Here is a 25,043-nt window from a genome sequence, read left to right as displayed (position 1 = left end):
AATATGGTACTACTACATGTAAAAAATGAACCATCATAATCTCGGCAATGCTCTTTTCCTAATCTCTGTAAGTGGTTCAACTCTTTGTCTCTACCAGTCTACTAGAGATTCGTTACCAGTCTACTAGAGACGACATTGATGATGACGACATTCAATGCCTCTCAAATATGTTTCGGAGATTAAAAACATATTTGAGAGGCATTGAACATTGTAAGACTGGATGCACCATATTTGAGCAGCATATTACAAATCATATGGCATTTACGTGGATGTTCCAACAACTCATTCTAAAATCATGGTCGAAATAAATAAATTATAGAATGTCCGAAGGTTATCATCATTGGGGGCTCTCGATCATCTTTTAACATAAAAAATTCTATATAGCCAACTACAGAAATTTTAACATGATATATAAAGCATATGATAGCTCCTAAGCCAAATTATCCAAATTCTACAAAATACATAACATAATCAAGATCAAAACCATACATATACTAGCATTGCAGGTCACATAAAAAGTTAACACAAATAATAAAGATTCAAAAACCTGAAATAATTAGGTTACCTTATACGAACAGAATACGAAAGTGGATTTCAGATCTGGGTGGAGAATCTGGAGGGGATTCCGTGGAGAAGACGAAGGGGCTTCGTGGGTGTTGTGGGGGAGTATAGAAGACGAAGGGCCTTCGTGGGATGGAACCAGTACTGCTATGGGTATTCGTGTGTTCGTGGAGAAGACGAAGGGGCTTCGGGCGGCGAGATTGGGGGTTTCGATGGGGAGAAGACGAAGACGGCGAGATGGGGGTTTCGATGGGGAGAAGGCTTCGGGCGGTGAGATGGGGGTTTCGATAGGGAGAAGACGAAGACGGCGAGATGGGGGTTTCGATGGGGATGAGAAATCAATCGAGCCGGAGGGAAAACGACGGTTTGCTTCGTGGATCGACTCGAAGATGAAGCTCGGGAGGGGTGAAGCCAACGCAACAATGAAACTCGGGAGGGGTGGAGAAAACGCGAAGATGAAGCTCGGGACGAAGAAGAAAATGATGTTTACTTTCTGAAACCGAGGGAGAGATGCGGGACGAATCGGGTATGAAACCAATTATTTTAAAAACTAATAACATTTTAATTTAATTGTTTTAAAAACCAATTATTTCTGTTATTAAAACCTGCTGACGCGGCATGGGCCACGTCAGACGCGGGGCCGCGCCGGGGACGCACCCCGGTTGCCCATAGAATTTCTGATATACATATATATAAATTTTAAATATAAGTCACACACTCTTGTATAATATGTGAATAAAATATAAAGATAAAATGATAAAATCACATATTTTTAAGTGGTATGTAAGGTGTACGACTTGGGTGTAGTACAACTCATATATATATATATATATAATATTCCTACCCACCCTATAATAGAGATTAGCCAATGATACATAAAAATTAATTAAACATCTTATTATACCAAATACATTGTTATAGGTCAGCTACTTGTGTCTTCTTTATAAAGACATAACAACTCCACCTGCTGCTTTGTGTTTTTAGCCGCCTTTTAATAAGGTTGTGAGTTTCTTCTGAGTTATGCCAAGATATGATGGCTTGAGTACTTCTTCGTTTCAAGAAAAGAAGATACAAAGTTGGTAATGGTTTTCGATAGCTAATTTTGAAGAAAGATATATAGTTGGCGAATTAACCTCGATGCGCATGCTGGGTTTCTGAAATGAATTTTGAGAGATGTATTCAGAAAGAATATGGTGAGTAATGATCATTTTGGTGTTTCAACCCGGATTCTGGTAATGGCAATCGTCCTATCTGTGATACTGCTTTTTGGGGGTGTAGTGCTCCTGGTTCTAATCCATGTTTGCATTGTTGGGAGGGCGTTTAGTAGAGGATTCCCCGAAGGAACTCATGTGGTTGAGAGGAGCAGCAATGGAAGCTGCACAAGCATGTCCCGGGACGACATAAACAAACTTCCTTGCTATGATTACATAGCCGAAGATGTGACAAGTAGCCCTGTGGATTGTGCAGTTTGCTTGGAGAATTTCAAGATGGGTGAAAAGTGCAGGTTGTTGCCGATATGCAAGCACAGTTTCCATGCCCAGTGCGTGGACGCATGGCTTATGAAAACGCCCATCTGTCCAATTTGTAGAACCTGTGCTGACTCTTGGAAGGGCGGTTCTGTTTCAGGTGAAGAAAGTAGATGTTTCAGCGATCTCAGTATTGAGTTGAGAGGGAGCCAAACAACAGGAAGTAGTCACCTCAGTGATATTAGGATTGAGTTAAGCGAGAGCCTGAGAATAGAAAGTGACCGTCATAGTGACATTGGCACAGAAATACTCGGAGAAAACAAGACAGTGGGAAGCAGCCAGTTGGATAATGCTGGGACTGAATCAGGAGAGAACCAAGCTGCAAATATAGGTAGGGGTCAGCTGAGTTCTAATCCCTCTCGATCTCCTTCACCTTTGCAACCCGATCATATATGAGATAGCAGCTTGAATAGTTGAAGTGATCTGTACTATTATAGAACTTGGAAGGATTAATTGTTAAATTTGTGTTATTTTTTTTAGAACTTTAAATTTTCTCTATCTATTATAATTAAGCATATAAGTCCAACTTAAAAGTACTCTTTGATTGCATGGTAGATTTTCTGTTTGGTCCTTAGAAGACTCCGATGCTTGATACAGGCCGTGGCTAAAGATGAACCGTAAAGGTGAATGAATGGAAGGAAGGAGGAGGTGGAATTGGGGAGAAGAGAAGAGAAGAGAAGAAAAGAAAGAGATCAACCTTCTTCCCGTTCGTGTTCCTCCTTTCAATAGACTATGATCTTGTTTAAGAATACAACTGTTTTAACATATTCTCAGACTACTTAATTAAATACTATTTATAAATTATTACGAGATATTAAGGTCTCTTTTAAATTCAGAAATTAGTTGAGATGAATTGAGATGGTTTATAAATAATAAAATAAAATATTATTTTTATTTCAAGATTTAAAAAAGTTAAATTAATTATTATATTTTGTATAAAAATTTAAAAAAATTATAACGATGAGACGAGATGAATTAAGATAAGTTTACAATTCAAATAGGACCTAAATATCCTAACGAACCTAATATCCTCAATGGGATTTGTGGCATTTGTCCTCATACTTTCAAGTCTATTGATGGGCCTCGGCCCTTGAGAGAGTCCTTATTCTGGATTAGGCTTCTTCTATATTCGAACTGGGCTGCTCTAATCTCGGCCCATACAGAATAAAAAAGTTTTGTTTTGAAACAACAGATTGGATCCAAAGAATGTAAGGGCTGGTTGGATACAAAAGATTTTCGAAAGCCTCTCATATATATCACATTCACGCACTTTGACAAGATAAGTGGGCTTTAGATGTGATCAGTAATGGCTGTCATGATCACGTGACCTAGATGACCACGATGGATCTGCTTTTGATTATGTGTAATAGCAATAATACAGTCGTCCTGGCCTGGTATTGTTGCGATGAGAATGGCCGATGGCGTCTCTAGGCGTAGCATTTATCACCCACAAAAAAAAAAAAAAAAAAAAAAAAAAAAAAAAAAAAAAAAAAAAAAAGAAGAAGAAGAAGAAGAAAAAGAAAATTTTTGACAGATTGTTTGCGATGAAAATAATTATTTATTATTAAAATAGATTTATTTTAATAAAAAATAATCATTTTTATAAGAAATAATTGATTATAAATAAGCAGTTTTGTTGTATAGTGACCCGTACATGGAGATGAAATCAACCATCCCGGCCTTGTATTGTGGATGTAGGTCGACTCTGTTTTATCCCACCATTAGTTTCTCTACTTACCATTACTCTCATATTTTACATAGGTGCTAAAGTAAAAGTCTAAAAGCAAGCGGTTTGCACACCCATGTGCACAAAAGTGCTGACATGTAATACATTTAATGAAACGGTGTGTTTCATTTTAGTCGTTTGGGGCTGGAAATTAGAAGTTTGTATCGAATTGCAAAAATGAAGGGAAAAAACGCAGGTGCAAGGCACCGTTTTGTCCATCACAAATTCTCCTCCATCCCCACCTTTTCCTCCATTCTCGCCCATCACAGAAACTTGAAGGCTCCTCTATTCTCGCCGAAACGATAAGACTCTCTCTTTTCTCTATTTCTCTTCACTTCAATAATGTCGATTCTCGTTCTCTTCCTCTTCCTCTTCAGCACATGACTCTTCTTCAAGAATCAACACCATGAAGCTGTTTCTTCTCAGTTCTTTCAACCTCCTCTTCACCTCATTCGTAATAAAATCATCATTATCATTCTCAGCTTCAGCAGCAGGATCAGCAGTAGTAGACTTACTCAAATCATTACCACCATTCTCAATCTCTGATTCCTCGGGCTGGGGCACCAGCTTATCCTCTAAATCTTTTTTTGTGCCTGGTTTGTGAGCCTTGCTGAATTTTTTGACTTTAAAGAAATTCATGTTCCACTATCGATGCTTTGCTGATAAGCTTTTCTGGTGCTTAGAGTACTAACTAGATTGTTTCCTCTAAATCACAAATTAGAATCCCAAAAAGCACCACTAGTAACTCTGTAGACATAATGATTTTCTCAGGAAAAAAAACATCATTCTATCCTGAACGATTCATTGACCCAATGTGAGATGGTACAATCAAAATCTAACAGAACCCCCTAAGACCTTGGTCGAAAATCTGTTGCATCTATCGAAACCATTTGACGCCAGAATCTGGCAAGCGTAAACCCTTCGAAATGGAGATCCATCTCCTCAAAATAAACACAACGATGCAGTACTAAAACAACAAAACACTAATATTAAAGTTTAGATCAACTTCAAATCACATTCTTTTCGCAAAGAAACAAGATCTGATGAAAACCCATTAACTGTAGCGAGCTCGAAGCAGCAAAAACACTAATGACTTCTCCCCCATAGTAAATTATAAAAAAAAAAACACATAAAATCTGATAACATCAAGAAATGTGTGAGCAACGTGAGACCATAGACACCCAAGAAATCCCAGAAATAGAGCTAAAGAGTGAAAGAGAAAAGTAGTGATTTTAGTGGAAAAAATGCTTATTCAATCAATGTTATGGAGCGTGATTCGTGAGCATTAAATTGGTATGATTTCTGATTCGAGTGTAATGGAGGAGGGTGTACTACTGAACCATTTATTGTTTTAGCTTTATTGGAAGTGTAAACCGATTAATTAAGAAGCAATGCTTTGGATTTTTTTGAAAAGGGCACTGCTATAGTCCCGAATTCGGGATCTATTTTGTGTCTCGAATAGGTTTTTTAATTTTTTTGTTTTTTTATTTTTTTTTATGTATTTTTTTAATTATTATAAATATTTTTTAAGAAAATAAAAAAAATTATAATATTATTAAAAAATATTTTTTTAATCATTCAATAAAAAAAAAAAAAAAAAACATTCGACACACACTTTGGTTCCCGAATTCGGGGGACCCAAGCATTTCCCTTTTGAAAAATGGGGGGAAATTGGGAGCACCAAAACACACAACAGTATACGGACTGCTCCTTCGTACTGAGACTATTGTCAGAAAACCAAACTAGGAGACGCTGGATTCTTCTTTCTTTTGTTTTAATTGCTTTTGTTTTTTTACTTTCAATAATTACCTAATTACCCCTGCTGCTTGCCTGTCACCTTTGGGTACACTATTGATACGCAGCTTTGCTTGTACTTAGAAGAATTGGGTGCTAAATGAGTGGCGGAAAATGGTTGGGGCAAGATAAAGAGATCCCTAGCAACCATGCACCCCAGTGACCCCACGTCCATTTCTGGAGACATGTACGTACTGGCCGCCAGGGAATTGTGTGGTTTAGCATGCATGATTTGCTTACAAATTAATATTTGAGATAGAAATCGGACGGTTCCCAGCAGGGCTAGAGAATTTATAGCCATAGTACTTTGTTGTCATTAGTACTTGTTTACACTGCCATGCCACCTTTGTAGGTACGTGGGGGCCGGGGTGTCTGATTTTGAGTTGGTTAGCCTTTTTGTCAAAGGGAGATGTTTTTCTCATAGAAACTAGAAAGTGCTCATCGACATTTTTTTAAATTTTTTTTATTTAATGATTAAATAAGTATTTTTAAATAAATATGTAATTTTTTTATTTTTAAAAAATATCTAAATAATTTATAAAAATAGTGAAATAGTAAAAAAAAAGTGTACGCGAACGAAGTGTCTACTCCGGCCAACACATAGTAAGTAGTACTAGCTACTACTCTTGACTCTAGAAAACAATTAGACCAAGCGCAGCTACATCTAACCAGGGAGACGGACAATTGCGAGCCATAAAAGCTGTGTGAAAGAAGAAGAAGAATAAATTAATCATGAGTTTCAACCGGCCTTCTGATGATGCAGAACCTCTCCACGTGGTTCTCTTTCCTTTCATGTCCAAAGGTCATACCATTCCAATCCTCCACCTTGCCCACCTCCTACTCCGTCGCCGTCTCGCCGTCACCATCTTCACCACCCCAGCCAACCGTCCCTTCATCGTTCAGTTTCTCTCGAACAGTTCTGCCTCCATTGTCACTCTCCCCTTCCCTCAGAACGTTCCCAGACATGATGATATCCCTGCTGGCACCGAGAGCACCGACAAACTTCCCTCAATGTCCCTCTTCCATTCATTTGCACTCTCCACCAGGTTCATGCAGCCCGACTTCGAACGAGCGCTCGAGACTCTTCCCCGTGTCAGCTTCATGGTCAGTGATTGGTTCCTCTGGTGGACTGCAGAGCCTGCCTCCAGGTTCAACATCCCACGGTTTATATTCAGTGGCATGTGTTATTACGCTACGACCGTTGCCAGAGCTGTAAAGATGGATCGGCTTCTATCTGGACCCCAGTCAGACGATGAGTTGGTAACTGTGACAACTTTTCCGTGGGTCAAAGTCACTAAAAATGACTTCGAACGGCAATTCAGGGAGCCCATTGGTCTGGAACTTGAGTTTACAATGAAGGTCACTATGCTATCGGCAACGAATTGCCATGGTATTATAGTCAACAGCTTCTATGAGCTTGAGCCTGTGTTTGCTGATTATTCGAACCTTAACTGTTCACCTAAGTCATGGTCCGTGGGGCCTCTTTGCCTGGCTGAGCTACCAAAGGCTCAACCGGAACCTGACAAGAAGCCCACATGGGTGCAATGGCTGGACGAGAAACTTGACCAGGGGAAACCAGTTCTGTACGTAGCCTTCGGGTCTCAGGTGGAGATTTCGCCTGCACAACTCAAAGAAATAGAAATTGGGTTGGAAGAATCCAAAGTGAATTTCCTGTGGGTGATAAGAAAGATCAAGTCAGAGATATTCTCGGATGGTTTTGAAGAGAGAGTGAAAGATAGAGGAATTGTAGTGAGAGACTGGGTTGACCAAAAGGAGATTTTGATGCACGAGTGTGTCCAGGGGTTTCTCAGCCACTGTGGGTGGAATTCTGTTTTGGAGAGCATATGTGCTGGGGTGCCAATCCTTGCATGGCCCATGATGGCAGAGCAACATCTTAATGCAAGAATGGTGACGGAGGAAATAAAGGCCGGATTGAGGGTTGAGACCTGTGATGGGTCAGCGAGAGGGTTTGTGAAGAGTGAGGGGTTAGAGAAAACGGTGAGGCAGTTGATGGAGGGAGAGATGGGGAAAGGGGTGAGGAAGGAGGTGAAGGAACTTGCAGAAACGGCCAAGAAGGCTGTGGAGGAAGGTGGATCGTCCTGGAGGACTTTGGATTTGCTCATTGATGAGATCACATGCATGCAGTAGGAAGACGGAGACGAGAGCTGGCTAGCTGTATAATTCAGAAACTGAAGGCCGTTTTTATTTCATGATGTTCATCTTAGCTTGCTTTTGCTCCTAATTACGATTGGTGATAGATGTGGAAGGTTTTTTTTATATCCATTGAGTTTGTAACCCTTTATAAGGGTAATGCCTTCTTCGAGTAGTACTGGATCATGAATATATAAGATCGTTGAAGGATATTTTGATAATAAAAAAAAAAGAGGTAGTGCTACTATACCCTTCAATTTGCCTACTTTGTGTATTGCTTAATACATATTGCACTTGTCTTTTTTTTGTTTTTAAACATTTTTTTCATTAATTATATGTTTAAACACCAATATGTGATTTGTTGCAAATTGCATTTATCATCGTCTAGGTCACACTAATATGTAATTTATTATTTTTATTTATTTATTTAAATAAATATATTAATATGTAAATATATATATTTAAATAAAATAATAAAAATATCAAATCATAATAACGTGCGGCGTGGGTATGAGAAGCAGCATTTATCGATCTCGAATCTAAAAATAAAGTCAGTCATCCATTATCTTGACTATTGCTGTAAAATTGCTGAAAAATGAAAATTGAGAAACTGAAGATATGGAAGGAAAATAAAAAACAGAGAATATGGAAGAGAAAGCTTTACTTCTTCTCATTAGACCATGGTAAAAATATATGACTTGATGCTTTTAAACGTATACAAAGCATTCTATTTATACAACTTGAGATACAATAATTGATAAAGTCCATTATTTGACTTCTCGGAATTTCCTTTTCAATTTATTGATATGGTTTTTTATATTCCAACAATAGCTCGAATTATATATATATTTATATATGGTAGCTATACATGATGTGGCCTATGCAATGTTCTACTTCCAATCAATGATGCCTCTCGATCTAGATCACTGATCTATCTGTAAATATTGAATGAGACGGCCGGTACGTACTGATCTAATTAATTATAATGTAATATTATAAGCAAGGCCAAGTACTATTATGCCGTTTCACTCAATTATTTTGGTCATAATAATAATAATAATATAACCCACATGATCACAATTAATAATAAAAAAGAAATTTGATCTGTTGATTGTAAGGAAAGAGAAGGTACTTACAATTAATAATAATAATAATAATATAACCCACATGCTCACTCGCTACCAAGACATGCCATGATGATTGATGATACAAAACAATTTGTTTCGAATAGAGTATTATTGGATGTTGACATGTAAATTGTAATATTTACGTCATGGTATTTTCATTTGTGAATGAAAGCTGACTTTTTATCAAAATGAAAAAAAAAAAAAAATCATGAATTTAAAACAACCCTACGCACTTTCCACAAATCATCAAGGGTGCATGATGAATACCGAAAATTTCAGATATGTACAATGCTGTATATATATATTGTTGACGCCGCAAAAAGTGCACAAGAGGTCAGAATTAGAGAAATAATCCTTTCAAGCCCATTGGGGCAACTTGGACCCCATTTGATATTGTTTAGAGCCCTCAATATTGTTATGGTGTGGCTGTATGGTGGCGATGCATATATCAATAGTGGTGAATGGAAAATATAAATGCAGAGAAATAAAAGAGATGAACACATGAGTTCATGTGATTCAGCATAATGCTTACGTCCACGAGCGTTTAGAGAGGAGAAATCTACTATAATATGCTTATTAGTCTCTCATGGTCTCTCATTCTCCACTGTACAAATGTAGCTTTAGATATATTTACTGGAAAAAAATCGGTCACTGGAGCTCATTGTTCTGACTTTCAAAGAAAAGTCGAAGAGGAAGAAAATTGAAGAAGAAGAAGAAGAACCTCCCCCAGAGAGTCGTCTAGACCCTCCTATTTATTTGGTTTCTTTTCCCACGTGCATCCCTGCAGTGATAAGGCCAAGCACAATTTGCGTGTCTGACCGTGCCCTCTTGACAGCCCCTGCACTCACATTACCTCCTGACCCCATTGCACCCACGTTACCTCTCGACAGCCCCCACACCCCCATGACTCATGACTCATCTTGTCCTCTAGCTTCTGATTCAGGTGGGTTAGGCCTGGCCTTTGGGCCCTAATGTTTTACCCCCCTCACAGTACCCTGCAATTCTTAAGGGCAACTTGTCCAACAAGGTCCTTAAGAATCTTTAAGGTAAAATATAAAGCATAGAGTCGTCAACAAAAAAACAAAATAATACGCTTGTGTTAAGTATTAAATGTCCCTAGAAGTGAGTTTAGGCGGTGGGTGTAAACGATTGCGTATGAGAGTGGAGCTCGGATGTGGTGGGGGGTTGGCTCAATTGCATAAGGTGTGAGCGCAAAGTTCAGATGAGCCGAGAGGCTGGCTCGACCGTGTATGGGGCGAGCTCGGAGCTCGGAGCTCGGAGCTCGGATGTTTGTTGTTATTCGTAAAGTGTATGTTCGCTTGATGCCTTTGTTTTGTTGTTAGTGTTTGAGTTTGTGTGAAGTAACCCACGCAAAACAGTTAGAGGGCCTGTCGACCCCCTGGGTCCACTTTAGGCGGTTGTTGAGCCTGTCAGCTTGTTCCCGAAAGTAACCCATGTAAAGCGGTTGTGCAGCTCAGAAGTTTGTTAACTCTGAAGGCTCGTTCCCGGAGGTAACCCACTCGCAATGGTTATGGCTCGAGCGCGACACTTGGCGTGAGTCTAGGGACTCGACTTCGTTGGCTAGTCTAGAGACTCGGCTTTGTTGGACGGAGGGTCGATACCAAGTCTAGAGACTTGGCCTTACCACGCAGCGGGTCTAGGGACCCGACTTCTTGCGAGTATAGGGACTCGGCTTTGTTGGACGAGGGGTTGACGCCAAGTCTAAAGACTTGGCCTTATCCAGATGCGGGTCGAGGGACCCAACTTCTTGGGAGTATAAGAACTTGGCTTTGTTGGACGGGGGGTCGGCGAGTCTAGGGACTTGGCCTTACCCCGTAGCGAGTTGAGGGACCTGACTTCTTGTGAGTGTAGGGACTCGACTTTGATGGACGGGAGGTCGACACCAAGTCTAGAGACTTGGCCTTACCCCGCAAAGAGTCTAGGGACTTGACTTCTTGGCGAGTCTAGGAACTCGGCTTGTTGAATGGGAGTGCTCGTCCATGCTGAATTGCTCGACCGACGTTCCGCGCTATAGGGAGTAGTTTTGCTAGTAAAAATGAATTCACAAAAATTTTGAGAGCAACAAACCGGAGAGTCTCAACCACCGTCCTGTATCGAACGATGAATTCCACGAGCGACAAATGCTTTCCTATGTAGATCCCCGAGCAGGTGATTTCGAGCAAGCGAAGACTTTGCAATGCATGAAGGAGAGTCCCGCGCTATGTTTTACAAGTTGAGAAATTGTCTATCTAAGCGGAAGAGATGTAGAGCGGAGGTTCCCGAGCTGAGAAGTTGTCTTCGAGCTGGTGACTTCCCAGCAGCAGTTTCCCTAGCTAGTGGGTTGGCTCTCGATTCGTGACAATTGGGTAGGTTGTCCCTGAGCTAATGACTTCTGAGAAGCAGGTTCCCGAGCTGGTGAGGTTGCTTCTGAGCTTATGACTTCTGAGCACCAGTTTTTTCGAGTTGGCAAGGTTGGCTGCTGAGTTGAGTTGATTGCCGAGCAGGTGATTGCTAGGTAGGTGATTGCCAAGCTGAGTTGCTCCCATGCAGGTGGGCTGCCGAGCGGGTGGTTCCGATGTTGACTCCTGAGTGAACTTGCTTCCATGTAGGTGGGTTGCAATGGTGACTCTCAAGCCTTGTGATGGTCGGTCCCGAGCAAATGGGTTACTGAGAAGGTGGCTCCAGAGCAGAACGAGTTCCGGTTGTGACTCCCAAGTAGCGTGAGGATTAGTCCAGAGCTAACGGGCCTCCGAGCTGAAGGGCTGCAATGGTGACTCTCGAGCCACGTGATGGTCGGTCTCGAGCATATGGGCTACCGAGCAAGTGGCCCGAGCGAAACGAGTTCTAGCTGTGACTCCCGAGCAGCAGGAGAATTGATCCCTAGCTGATGGAGGTGTTGCTCGAGCTGAGGTGGCCGTGGAAGGCCGTGAGCAAGGGAGGGCCCCATGTGGTGTAACTTGAGCATTGTGCAGCGGAATTGGCCACCAAGAAGGGTGACCTAGAGGGGGGTTGAGCTCGCCGAGTCTAAGTTGTGAGAGGTTTCCGAGCCCTGTATGGTGGCGTCCGTGGGGGTCTTGCTACTGGGTAGGTGATCCGAGGGGAGTGCTCAACTGAGTGGCATTCGAGCAGTGGCCCAAGCGCTTGTGGGCCAGCCGTGGTGGTCGAGGACCATACTGGTCTTGGTAGATGACTCTGACGGGCCTCGAGGTGGCTGACTTTGCCCTACTTCCATCGCGTCATGGATGAGGTGGGTTGGTATCCCGTGTACACAGTGGGGTGCACACGGGATGGGTAGCCAATGACCCCCTGTTTGTAGCAGCTGAGCCAGAGAATGCCGGCGGTTCACGTGGTGACCGCCAGTAATGCTGCCATGCTCGTTGGCCACCACCAGCTAGCAGTGAGTGTCAGGGACACCATCGGCGGACCACGGGGTCTCTGTCGGCACCCCTTCCATCTGCGACATTGCTGGGCTGTGCTTTGGCCCCAAGCACGGTGGGATAAGGTCCGTACGGGACCATGCCGAGGAGGGAGTGAGCGGTTGGCGACTTGCCCAGTGGAGGCAGATGGTGCCAGCGGTCATTGTGGTGGCTGCTGGCACTGCACCTAGGCCGTGGCACCCTTAGGTGCCTGACGTTGCCCTCCCGTGCATGGCATTCTGCATGACATGCATGGGCGGATGTGCATGCATAGTCAACTGTACATGCATGCACAGTGGACGTGAATGGCACTGTGCACTGCCACCGTGTACTGTTCACAATCCCGGGTGCCCACATATTGAGTAGAGTGTTTTGAGTGTTGTGCATAAATTAAACTCCTAGAATCGGAAGATGAGCGACTCAGATAGTGCGCTCTTCACTGTCTGTCCATTTTCTATAAATGTAAAAGTTAAGAAAGTTGATAATACTCATTTGGGAGGGTGTTGTCCAATTATCCGATGATTTATTCAGTTTACCGAGAAATTGTCCTTCTCCCACCTCCGACGAAAAGAGAAAATCAGATCCCATAGACGGCACCGCTGTTGATGTAGTAAAAATCGCACAACAGGCTGGAAATGGAGAAATAGTCATTCTCGGCCCGTTGGGTGACTTGAGTCTCGTTTGGTGTTGTTTGGAGTACTCAGCAGTGTTTCGGTGCTGTTGTACAATGGCGATGCGTACGTCCATGGTGGTGAATGGAAAATATAAGTGCAGAGAAATAAAATAGATGAACATATGGGTTTACGTGATTCGGCATAATGCCTACCTCCACGGGCGTTTGGGGAGGAGAAATTTACTATAATATTCTTGTTTATAGTCTCATAGTCTCTCATATTTTATTGTACAATGGTGGTTTTGGATACATTTACCGGAGAAAAATCGGTCTATGGAGCTCCCTGTTATGAGTATCAAGGAGAAGTAAAGGAAGAAAATTGAAGAAGAAGAAGAAGCTCCCCCGGAAGTCATCTAGACCCTCCTATTTATTTTATTTCTTTTCCTGCGTGCGTCCCTGTAGTGATAAGGCCAAGCCCGTTTTGCATGTTTGACCACGCCCCCTGACAGCCCCTTGCACCCACATTATCTCCTGACCCTCTTGCACCCATGTTACCTCTCGACAGCCCCCACACTCTCATGACTCCTAACTCTTCTTGTCCCCTCCTCTTATCCCCTAACTTTTAATCCAAGTGGGCTAGGCCTGGCCTTTGGGCCCTAGTGTCTTACCCCTACTAACACACACACACACACACACACACACACACACACACACACACACACATACTTATCATGTCTAGGATTTAACATTAATTCATAGCAAGATAATTTCCGGAAGAAAGAGATAATTGCAAGATAAATACTCACTAATTTGCATCTTCATGGTCATGAAAAAATATGCATGGTACTAAGACAGTTAATACATACGGGCCGGTTCTAGCTAACTAGCATCTAGAGCATTCTCATTGGCTTGACCAAAGTTGAAGGATGACTAAAATTTAGATAATCTGTGTCAAAAATACTCCACATTGGATTGAACATCTATAAAACAATTTGGATTTCTACTACAGTGGTTGGCCAAAGATGGAGAACCACAATTGATTTACCAAACATTAAAATAGTAATTCCTCACTCTAACCACTTGTAGATGTTTATGTAGGTGCAGATTTTTTATTAACGTTGAAATGGGTATGTTGCTAGATATTTGATTAGTGAATAAGAAATTTATATAGAAATTTAGATAAGTTTAATCTTAATTTTTAGTTATTAGCATTAAATAACTTTTGAAAATATGATTTTTTTAATATTAATTTAATCAGAATATAATTATTATTAATATTAAATTGGTAGAATTATAAAATATGATACAAATAAATTAAATAAAAAAATTATTAATTTAATAATATTTTATTATTATATAGATAGTGAATGGTTAATCCAACGTGGACATTGAGTTTAAATAGAATGGACATATGCAAAAAAGCTCTAATAGCCACGTCCAAGAACACAAAACAAAAGGTTAAAGAAAACTAGGGTTCTAAAATGGAGGATAGATTATAGATCATATATATCGCACTAATTTGATTAATGAGTTTTGATAGAAAAAAAAAAAATACCTTCATTGATCTCGAATTCTTCGATATCACCTTCTTCGTCGAACAAATCGACCTCTGGATCTTCGTCGTCCGTTTTGGGATCCTTCTTCATTATACAAACTCACAGAACCTGCAAATTGTGACAAAAAAAAAATCATGACTTTGCTTAGAAAAAAATGCGCACTCGATATATATATATATATATAAAAGATCAAAACCATAAGCCCTAAAGTGCACTGATCAATGTTTTCCAAAGCCATTGAAAAGGCGAGAGAGAGGCAGCTTACAGATCACGGAGAGTATTTCTTGCTCCAACAAGTTGAGTTCGCTTTTGGTTGAGGCTGGAAAACGAAAAATACTGTCTTGAAAATGTTTTTCCATACACAATTAACGTACGTACTGCGATCTTTTGGTTTTATTTCCTGAATTAATATCATCAAATAAATTGCATTTTTTAAATACAAAATATATCAATTATATATATAATGAATTTTAGTTTTAAGAGTATGGTGTTATATGTAATTGCAAGATTTTATTTCTTTATAAAGAAATACTTTAGCTACATAGTGATTATATAAAAGTAATTCTACAAATTTATGTGGTTTAATATAATTTGTCAGATTGTAAAATTATTTTGATTGTAAAGTAAATATTACGGATCACATGAAACTATACGTCAATTTATAAAATTATTTTTATATAATCTTTTTATAGGTGTAGCTCGTTATATATATATATATAATAAATTATTATAAATAGTATCTAAACCCACGAAAATTCCTAGATCCACTTTGCATGATGATTTACGATCTGATCAACCTAAAATCACACGCGCGAGCCTTTCACTTCCATTAACACTTTTCTGATCTCTTTTGTTTCAATTCAATGATAATTAATGAAGCTAGCATGCACACTTTATCAATGCTTTATTTTTTAATGTTTCTTTTTCCGACCTAAGTACATATATAATCTTAAGAGTGTATGAAATTGATCAACACCTTTTCAAAAGTGAAAAGTTTTGACATTTTAAGATTGTGAGATAGACAGAGAAAGGTGGCTGAGGCCGGCAAAGGAGCTAGGTAATTAGGTTTTAAAAAATGATAAATAAAAAATAAAAAAATAATGTTAAATCGTTACATTTCAAGCGTAAAACTTGTATATATAATTAACGTGGTAATATTTTTTTTTTATATCAATCATAAAATAATAATAACAATAAGGAAAATATTTTAGTTACAACGAGATTTTATAGAAATAAACACATAAATTTACATAGACTTTTGATATAATACATTAAATTGTAAAGCTATTAATTTTATACGTATCATGTACATATTCTAAGCATTTTAAATAAAAGGCGTGCTCTACAGCTTTATTCAAGCAAGCAGCAGCTAGCAAGGGTATTTAGAGATCACAATTAAGTAGTTAAAATGAGATTAATTAAACCCTATCCCCATGCAATATTGCATGCAGGAGTAAACAAATTTATAGATTTCGATAGTGGTTGTGTGCTTTTTGACAAAAATAAAGTTCCTAGCTTGTTGAGCTGTCATGCCTGATGATCACAAAGTCATGCTAGTAGATTATTTAACAACCCAAGTAACAGTCATTAACTGTAATTAAATTGTCTGTCATTTCCTGTCGCTGATGGTTTTCTGTCCCATGATGAATGCAGCAGTACCGAGTTTCCATCTCATGTACGTACAGGTTAAAACCCAGCATCTGTATTCTGTAATTAATTCCTTTGAGAATGCATTGGCGCCGTTTGGCCGGCAACAATACTAATTTAATTTGCCTAATTAATATATAACAACGTGATAATATCTTATTTACTTAATTTAATGCTTTATTTCATTTTGACGATGCATCCAAAGAAGCTAGGCGCGCGACTGTTTCTTTGTCTTTCAAGTAGTACTTCCTCTCTGCTGCTTCAATTCTGCATTGCATTATCGTGAGCAATCTCAAGATCAGAAGCCATGTTTACCCAAGTAAGAAGACGGAGATCATTCAACTTTGAGTTTGAGAATCGGAATTTGTTTTGTCACACTACATGATCTGATCAACTCTGGTGATGTCATTTGATGATTGTAATTTGTGGCAAACCTGAGAGTCGATAACATGAATTGAAAGGGTACCCCTCCCTTCCCATTCCCACAAACCAAGGGTTCAAACTTTGTCTTCTCTTCTTAATTATATTCATTGGTGAATCCCTGTCATACAAACGCCTGCCTGTTTGTTCAGTGTATTATTCTCCATTTAAGAACTGTATTTAGTTTACTATGGATAAATCCGTTTCGGATTCTCGCATATGGCTTCGGGGTGAGATATCAAAACCCATCTCCATTATTTACATCTTCATCCTGATCAACACGGTAAAACTTACAGTTTCTCAGCCTTCTGCGACAGAATGCAACCTCGACCTTCAATTTTCATCAGCCTTAAGTAGTAGAGGTTGTGAATGGGGAGATTGGGGTGGGTTTCTACACAATAGTAGTTGTGGTGTAGCATTCCATACTTACCTGTATGCATTGGGGAAGTGGGCAAATCAAACAGGACAAATATTTATAAACTCTACCGAGCAGAAAAATTGTCTGAATTCGATGAAAAGCTTTGCAGACAATGCTTTCGGTTGTGGCATTGAGAAGCTAACAAGAGGAGGTGGTGGCTGTTTAGATTTCTCCGTTGAACTTGTCACTAGAAAGTTGGGGGGTGAATTAAGAAGATTAAATGAACACTGTGAACTCGTGAAATCCAATGAAGAATGTGATCAGTCATGCGAATCTTGTGCGAATACTTGGGAAAGCATAAGCAGAACACGTTCCATATCTGCCATTGCTGGGGTTAACATTGATGAAATAGTCATCTGTCAGTTTGCAGTGCTGGTGTCCTTAATAAGTAGAATTGGAGATCCGATGCATGCCCATACACTTCTAAGATGCCTAGGGGCACAAAAGATGAACGACGGTAAGTAGGTTGATGCAACATGCCTGGCAAAATTGATTAACTTTACTGTCAAACGAAATTCCCGGAAAAGTACATATATAAATTCAATCCCCTCTTAACTATTCTCTGTCCCTGGCAGGGAATACATCAGCTGCAGGAGATAATCAAGCACCGAAAGGTACAAGCTGGAAGATTCAAATTAGCACAGGTAATTCTCCACCCATCCCTGTGTTGGAATTTACATGTTCATATATTGCAAGCAGCAGATGGTCTGTCCTTAACGTCCGAACTAAAAAGAAATATTATGGAATTAGGTGTTGGGATTCTAGCTGGAAGCATTGTAGGCATTGCACTGATAGTAGTAGTCATTGCCAGAAAAATCTTGTCAAAAGGATGTTCCAAATCAAGTCCACCGCGGAAAAAGGATGGTATACTCCAAACTTTCTTATTACCGTAAGGCATGGAACTTTTGCATGGGATATAGCTTATGAAACCTATAGACTGATTTTGTTTCTATATCTAACAGCTTTCAAAAATATATTTCCAAAAGAGTCTGCTTGTCGGAAAGTTCCTATCAAGGAGGTGTATTCTGCCACAGATAATCTAAGTGACGAAAACTTCATTGGTGAAGGAACTGCTGGTGAGCATCTTAAGTATAACATATTATATCACCTACTCCGAAATTTCCTCTTACTAATTCTTTGCAGATTCCCCTTTCTGGTTACCAGCATTATAATTCATCTCGAGTCTTAATGCTGCAAGTTTTGCATTTTAGCCGAACCTTATCTTCGTCCTGACTATGTATCTAACTTCTGGTTTCTTGACCATATTATAGGTTGATTTTTGTTATCAAATGGGTTTTTTTCCAATAATTAACTGTTTGAAATACAGAATAAAACCATTTTTTTAATGGAAGAAAGCAACATAGCCTACTTATTTCTGTTTGTTTGGCTTCAAACAAGTTCAAGCCCCACCCCCCAACTCTGAATTTGTCCAACTGGGTGTTAATTTTCTTTGATAAGGGGATTGGGGTTATGGGGAACTCCATTTTCAAACATCCCTCAGGTGAGACCTTGTGAGAGGGGAAAATGTTGATAATTTCTATGCCGTATCAGGAAAGGTGTACAAAGGTATACTGTCAAAAAATCAGCATGTTGCCATCAAGCACATCATCAATGATGGAGACGTCGAGTCCTTTGTCAGGGAAGTAACAAGCTTATCGCATGTCAGACACCCAAACCTCGTCGCATTGCTGGGTTGTTCTGTGAGGGAAAACGAGTGTTTCCTTGTCTATGAGTTTTGCCCCTACGGCAACCTCTCAGAATGGCTTTTTGGTACGATTTTGAAGCCGAAGTTTTACTTCCTTTTTCATAATTTCTGGTCATTGAAGTGCTTATGACTACTTTTATACTGATGGTCAACAGGGAAAGATACTGTCCTGACCTGGATCCAGAGGCTTGAGATTGCAATTGATAGTGCTCGAGGTCTTTGGTTTCTCCACACTTATGCAGAAGGCTGCATTGTTCATCGTGATGTCAAGGTGTGCCTGAAAATTGTTCTTCTTTAATCCCTGATTTGCATATTCGCAACTATGGAACAAGATGGTATAGTTTGTGCCAGATTCATCTGTGCAGTGAAATCTTAAATGTCACCTTGAGGAAAAGCAGCACTTGAATCATGATACTTCAGAAAGATTTCATACACATGACAATGGAATTTGAGAACATGAATTATATCTGTTAGTTGACCTTTTTCCTTTTACAGCCAACAAACATTCTTCTTGGGACGAACTTCGAAGCCAAGCTCTCAGACTTTGGGTTGTCTAAAATCATCGACATGGGGAAGACGCATGTGAGCTCAGAAGTCAGAGGAACTTTTGGGTATGTCGATCCTGAGTACAGAATCAACCGCCGTGTAAATTCATCTGCTGATGTCTACAGCTTTGGCATGGTCCTTCTGCAGATACTTTCTGGAAAGAAAGTAATCAACTTGAATCTAAAGAAGCCAATGTCATTAGCTAAAATGGTCAGTCCTTGCTTCTCGTTCCTTCATCCTACTATTGCTTTATCTTTGTCCAGGATCACTTAAAGTCAGTTTCTTTATGCTTCTCAGGCAACAATACTTACCAGAGGTGGCAGTGTTGTGGAGTTTGCTGACCCAAAACTTAAGGGGGCTTATTCCATAGAAGCATTTGAACTAACACTTCACCTAGCTCTGTCATGCACATCACTTGGGGAACAACGACCTTCTATGAAGCGGGTTCTTGAAAGATTAGAAGAAGCCCTCGAAATATCAACAAGGGCCACAGCTTGTATCCCTGTTGGAACTACACCAGACGAGTCTTGAACTTCATACGAGAGAAACTCTTGATATCATTTCCTAATTTTACTAAGAATGTTTGAGCAAAATTTGCCAATATCAACGGATTAGAATTCAGTTTTGCATGCTTTCATGGAAGTTGGCATTTTCATAATTTTAATTTCTAAGTGTATTTCTTTTTCGGTTTAGTTATTTATGTTTCTTGATTTTTATTTTTATTTTGTAGTTTTTATTTTTATTTTTAGGACACTACGTGCTTTATGATCAGTAGGAGGAGGAAAATAGCGTTCCCTTCCCTCGCGGGGCGACACAGTGGGCCACATTTGAAATTTCTTGTATTACACAGATGGTTTTATCCAATACTTTTAGACAACTGCTATAGATATAAAGTAATTACATATAATAAATCTACAAATTGATATAGTTTTATAAAATCTATTAAATTTACTTTATAATAAAAGTAACTTTACAATCTGACGTACCATATTAAATTATATCAATTTATGAATTTACTTTTATATAATTCCTTTATAACTAAAATATTTTCCATATTTTAACCCAAAATGTAAATTTGAAGTACGATAAGATACCATACTAAGAACAATGGTAAAGATTTTATCAACCTGCAGCCTCACAAAGCTTATCAATACTTTTCAACCCGAGCCCAGCTTGCATGAGGATCTGTGGACTTGGGATAGCTTGCAATCTCCAGCTGGGGTCAAGTAAGTTTTACCAAATTACCAATGATAACTAGCACTGTGGAAGTGCTACTCCTGCATTCGTAGAATCTTGTAGTGTCTTTAACCCTTTCTCCTCCCAACTTTGGATGGGTACTTTCACCACTGTCCACAACGTAATTCATAAAAAAATAACAAGAGATCAAGCAATCTTAACAAGAGATCTTGCCGAAAGATCTCTCACCCTTTTCTCTCCAAAGATTCCCCACAGCAAAAACCCAACCCAGGGAGGTGGAGCTTCGGCTCCTCCCTCTCTCATCTCATCTATTAGACTAGAGATTGTGTAACTCTTTATTTTTCAATTTTTGGTTGTTTTTCTATCCAAAGTATGGCGAAATGCCAATCTGTTGATTTCCAAAGCCCAACGAACACCACGCGCCTGTTAGACCAAGTATTCCTCAACCTTTCAAAAGTGCTTCTGCAACTAATCTTCTCCAGAATCAGCGTGAATCACAACCTTCCAAAAGTGAACCTTCCAAAATTGCTCCTGCAATTAATCTCCTCCAGAATCAGCGTGCATTAGAACCTTAAGTCCTTGATTTTCTCTTTTAAGTGTATCTTGCTAATTTGTCATACTTTCCATCTTGTACATTGCCATATTTAATTCTTGTTTTGTACGTTACTATATTACCATGTTTAACTCTTGTAAAGCTGTACTATTTAAATGAAAATAGCAAAAGGAATAAGGCAAGTTGGCCTCCTCTGTTTTTATCCATACAGACCTTCGGTTTCTTACATGGTATCAGGCCTCTAAGGCTCACGCCCAACAAGTAAGATCCTACGACCACACTTCCGCACCACAATGGCCTCTTCTCTATCGAATACACCTCAATTTCAGAAATTGGATGGCTCCAATTACCTCACTTGGAGAATCCAATTTTTGGTCTTTTTGAAGAGTCACGGCATGGTTGGCTTAGTAGATGGCACCAACCCTGCACCAACCAAGACTCTACCAGATAACTCCATAAATCCTGAGTACAATAACTAGTCTAAACAAGATAACAGTGTACTCAGTTGGCTTTATGCCTCTATTATTAAAAAACTTGCCTCCACTGTCCTCAATCTGGAGACTTCCAAGCAGGTATGGGACGCTTTTCAAGCTCGTTTTTCCTCTACCTCACGCTCTCGCATTGCCTTTCTCAAAAGGCAACTTCAAACCATTTCACAAGGCAACTGATCCTGTCTCTCGTACATTGAAGAGGCTAAGCTCTTCTCCGATCAATTGTCTGCTGCCGGCAAACCTGTGGATGAACAAGACCTCATCACATATCTCTTGAGTGGACTCAAGCCACAATTCATGCCCTTTGTCACTGCTTTCACCTTTGCAACGAGGGACAAAGAATTCACCTTGGACGATTTTCAGACAGAACTTTTGAGCTTTGAGACGTTGATGGAGGCCTCAAACCCCTCAGTCCCTTCGGAGACCAGTTTTGCATTTGCGGCAACCCAGTCCAAAAATATGCTCCTAAAGAAAACAAAAGGGCCTGGCTTTTCATCCCAATCTCGTTCCCCGATACACTCTAATCGTCCCCTTACCCATTCGGCCTCTTCCAACAATAAGACTGATGCGTCTCAATCCCTTGATAATCGTCCTATTTGTCAAATTTGTGGTAAAAAGCACTTGACAGTTACCATCAGTTTGATTTTTCCTATTAAGGTCGCCACCCACCATCAGATCTAGGTGCTATGGCTGCTGAAGGTAATACCTCTTATGCACAACAGGTGTGGTATGCAGACAGTGGGGCTAATGCTCATATTACTAGTAATACGGCAAATCTCACCGACTCGCAACCCTATGAAGGAGAAGAAACAATCACGATTGGAAATGGCTCAGGTTTGGTGATAAAAAAAATATGGGTACCACATCTCTCACCACAAATCATTCAAATTTCACTCTCTCTAATGTTCTTCATTGTCCAAATGCATCCTCAAATTTAATCTCTATTAACCGCTTTTGTTTGGATAATGATTGTTATTTTGTATTAACTGTAAATGATTTTTCTGTGAAGGAGAAGAACACGAGGCGATTTCTACTCCAAGGGCAAGTTAAGAACGGACTCTATCCAATTGCAGACAATAAATCTTGTTCAAATAAAATTTCCTGCTTTGTGGCAAGACTCGGCATGTCCACAACTCTTGCCATATGACATGATCGTCTAGGCCATCCATCTCAAGTTGTTTTAAATAAATTGATTCATTCCAAATATTTAAATGTGTCTACATCCAATAAAGAAGAGTTTTGTTCATCGTGACCTTTAGGGAAATCTAAACAATTACCCTTTAGTAGCTCAACTCGTCAAACCAATCACCCTTTAGAACTTATTCATTCAGATGTATGGACATCTCCTGTGTATTCGGTTGGTGGATCAAAATATTATGTTCTTTTTATTGATGATTTTTCTCGTTTCACTTGGTTATATCCCATTAAGTTTAAAAATGAGGTTTTTGCAATTTTTAAACAATTTAAGGCTCTAATTGAAAATGTTTTCTCTCATAAAATCCAACAATTACAAACTGATAATGGTGGAGAATTTCTCTCCATCATCTTCAAATCTTTTTTACAAGAGCATGGCATTTTTCACCGATTTATGTTCCCCCATACCTCTCAACAAAATGAGATCGCTGAGCGAAAACATCATCATATTGTTGAAACCGGGTTAACTATTCTAACCCGGTCCCACCTACCGAATACATATTGGCCCGATGCTTTTCTAACATCTGTTTATCTCATAAATCGACTCCCAACCAAAGTGCTACAAAATTTAACGCCTTTTCACATATTTCATCAAAAAGTTCCCAAATATTCACATCTAAAAATTTTTGGATCCGCATGTTTTCCTTTCCTCAGACCATATGAATCTCACAAATTATCTTTTTGGAGTAAGGAATGCATTTTTATCGGCTATGCTAGTCAACAACGAGGCTATCGATGTCTTGACTATCATACTGGCCGTGTATATGTGTTGCGTAGTGTCATTTTCAATGAACAAGATTTCCCTGCAAATCGTGGAGTCCTCTCTTCGCTTGCCTCGCCGAGTACACTTCCTCCAGGTATATCTCCTTCTACTTCATTTCTTCCCCTCTCTACCTTTTCTAATTCTTCTCCAACATCTACAACTGAATCCCTCCCTCTTCCCCAACCATCAACCATCCCTGAAACCGAATCGGTCCCATTTCCGCACTCTCCAACAATTGACAACCCAAATATTGTCACTTTCCAAGAAATTAGCAGTTCGCCCATTCTACCAAACCCTCAATCTACAATTGAAATTTCCACACCATCGATTCCATCTCCATCCCATCTGCAATTGAAATCCCCACACCACCGATTTCATCCACTTTAAATCCACCCACCAACTCCAACAACCAAGCAAATGACCCACGCCGAATAACAACCAGATCGGTGACTGGCAACTCCAAACCCAGAGTCTTCCCTGATTTCAACGTCTTCTACTTGACTCGACATCCCCTGCAGGTACTCTCCACGGTCATCACCAATAATGAGCCTTCCACCTACACACAAGCCGTTTCTTCTCCAGCATGGCATGCTGCGATGGGGAATGAATTTGACGCATTGATGGTAAATGGGACTTGGTCCCTCTGCCCTCGCCCACTAGGAAAGCATATTGTTCGAAATAAATGGGTTTTTAAGATAAAACAGTTCTCTGACGGCAGTGTTGAGCGCTATAAAGCGCGTTTAGTTGCAAAAGGGTTTGATAAAAAATATGGAGTTGATTATGCTGAGACTTTTTCACCGGTAGTGAAACACACAACCGTGCGTATGATTCTTGCTTTAACAGTTTCTCTCAATTGGAATATATGCCAATTAGACATTTCAAATGCATTTTTACATGGGTCTTTAGATGAAGAGGTTTTCATGGAACAACCTTAAGGGTTTGTTGATGAAAATCATCCTGACTATGTTTGCCGATTGCATAAGTCTTTGTACGGTCTCAAACAAGCACTGTGTGCTTGGTTTCGACGCCTTTCACAATCACTATTGGAGTATGGATTCATTGAGTCTACTGCTGATTACTCCCTTTTTATCTATGCTACTGGTTCTGTAAAATTGTATGTCTTGGTGTACGTTGATGACATATTGGTCACTGGTTCTAGTAAGTCTGTGATTGACTCATTTGTCTCATCTCTTAAGGATTCTTTTCTTGTTAAACACCTGGGTGAGCTGAGCTTTTTTCTAGGTGTACAGGCTTACCGTGACCAACATGGGCTTCACCTTCGCCAAGCTCGATACATAACTGATTTACTGGAAAGCACCAAAATGGTGGGTGCTAAGCCACTTAGCTGTCCAACAACCTCAAGTCCGAAACTCTCAACTGAAGATGGTGAATTATTGTCTGACCCTACTGAATACCGTCGTGTAGTTGGGGCTCTTCAATACTGTACCATCTCGTGCCCTGACATTGCATATGCTGTCAACCAATTGTGCCAATTCATGCACAATCCCTGTGAGCCCCATTGGATTGCTGTTAAGTGTGTTCTTCATTACCTTAAGGGTAGTATTGATTATGACCTTTATTTTACTCCTGGTGATATAAAATTACAAGCTTATTGTGACTCCGATTGGGCGGGCAATCC

General features: G+C 39.8%; 3 protein-coding genes across 4 annotated transcripts; all 3 read left to right on the top strand.

The window, feature by feature from the left end:
• The first annotated feature begins 1,555 nt into the window (after nucleotides 1–1,555).
• LOC108992779 (RING-H2 finger protein ATL74-like) lies at nucleotides 1,556–2,809 on the top strand. 2 transcript variants are annotated; one of them, XM_035695535.1, is made up of 2 exons: nucleotides 1,556–2,418; nucleotides 2,685–2,809. In XM_035695535.1, exons 1-2 carry the CDS (start codon nucleotides 1,752–1,754, stop codon nucleotides 2,693–2,695), a joined length of 678 nt encoding a protein of 225 aa, XP_035551428.1. In that variant the 5' UTR covers nucleotides 1,556–1,751; the 3' UTR covers nucleotides 2,696–2,809. The 2 variants fall into 2 exon arrangements, with proteins under 2 accessions (XP_035551428.1, XP_018822968.2); XM_018967423.2 differs by having other exon boundaries at nucleotides 2,643–2,717.
• A 3,289-nt stretch (nucleotides 2,810–6,098) lies between these two features.
• Nucleotides 6,099–8,023, top strand: LOC108995247 (UDP-glycosyltransferase 90A1-like). The gene has a single exon (XM_018970774.2). It carries the CDS (start codon nucleotides 6,340–6,342, stop codon nucleotides 7,753–7,755), a length of 1,416 nt encoding a protein of 471 aa, XP_018826319.2. The 5' UTR covers nucleotides 6,099–6,339; the 3' UTR covers nucleotides 7,756–8,023.
• An 8,704-nt stretch (nucleotides 8,024–16,727) lies between these two features.
• LOC108992793 (probable receptor-like protein kinase At1g30570) lies at nucleotides 16,728–19,737 on the top strand. Its single transcript, XM_018967438.2, has 8 exons — nucleotides 16,728–17,412; nucleotides 17,531–17,599; nucleotides 17,706–17,819; nucleotides 17,918–18,031; nucleotides 18,507–18,725; nucleotides 18,816–18,931; nucleotides 19,156–19,416; nucleotides 19,504–19,737. The coding sequence occupies exons 1-8, from the start codon at nucleotides 16,728–16,730 to the stop codon at nucleotides 19,735–19,737; spliced, it is 1,812 nt and encodes a 603-aa protein (XP_018822983.2).
• Nucleotides 19,738–25,043: the final 5,306 nt, after the last annotated feature.

The sequence above is a fragment of the Juglans regia genome, chromosome 1 (genome assembly GCF_001411555.2).
Source record: "Juglans regia cultivar Chandler chromosome 1, Walnut 2.0, whole genome shotgun sequence".
In the NCBI taxonomy this organism is placed as follows: Eukaryota; Viridiplantae; Streptophyta; class Magnoliopsida; order Fagales; family Juglandaceae; genus Juglans; species Juglans regia.
Note: the sequence above shows the minus strand (reverse complement) of the source record. Positions and strands in the feature narration are given on the sequence as shown.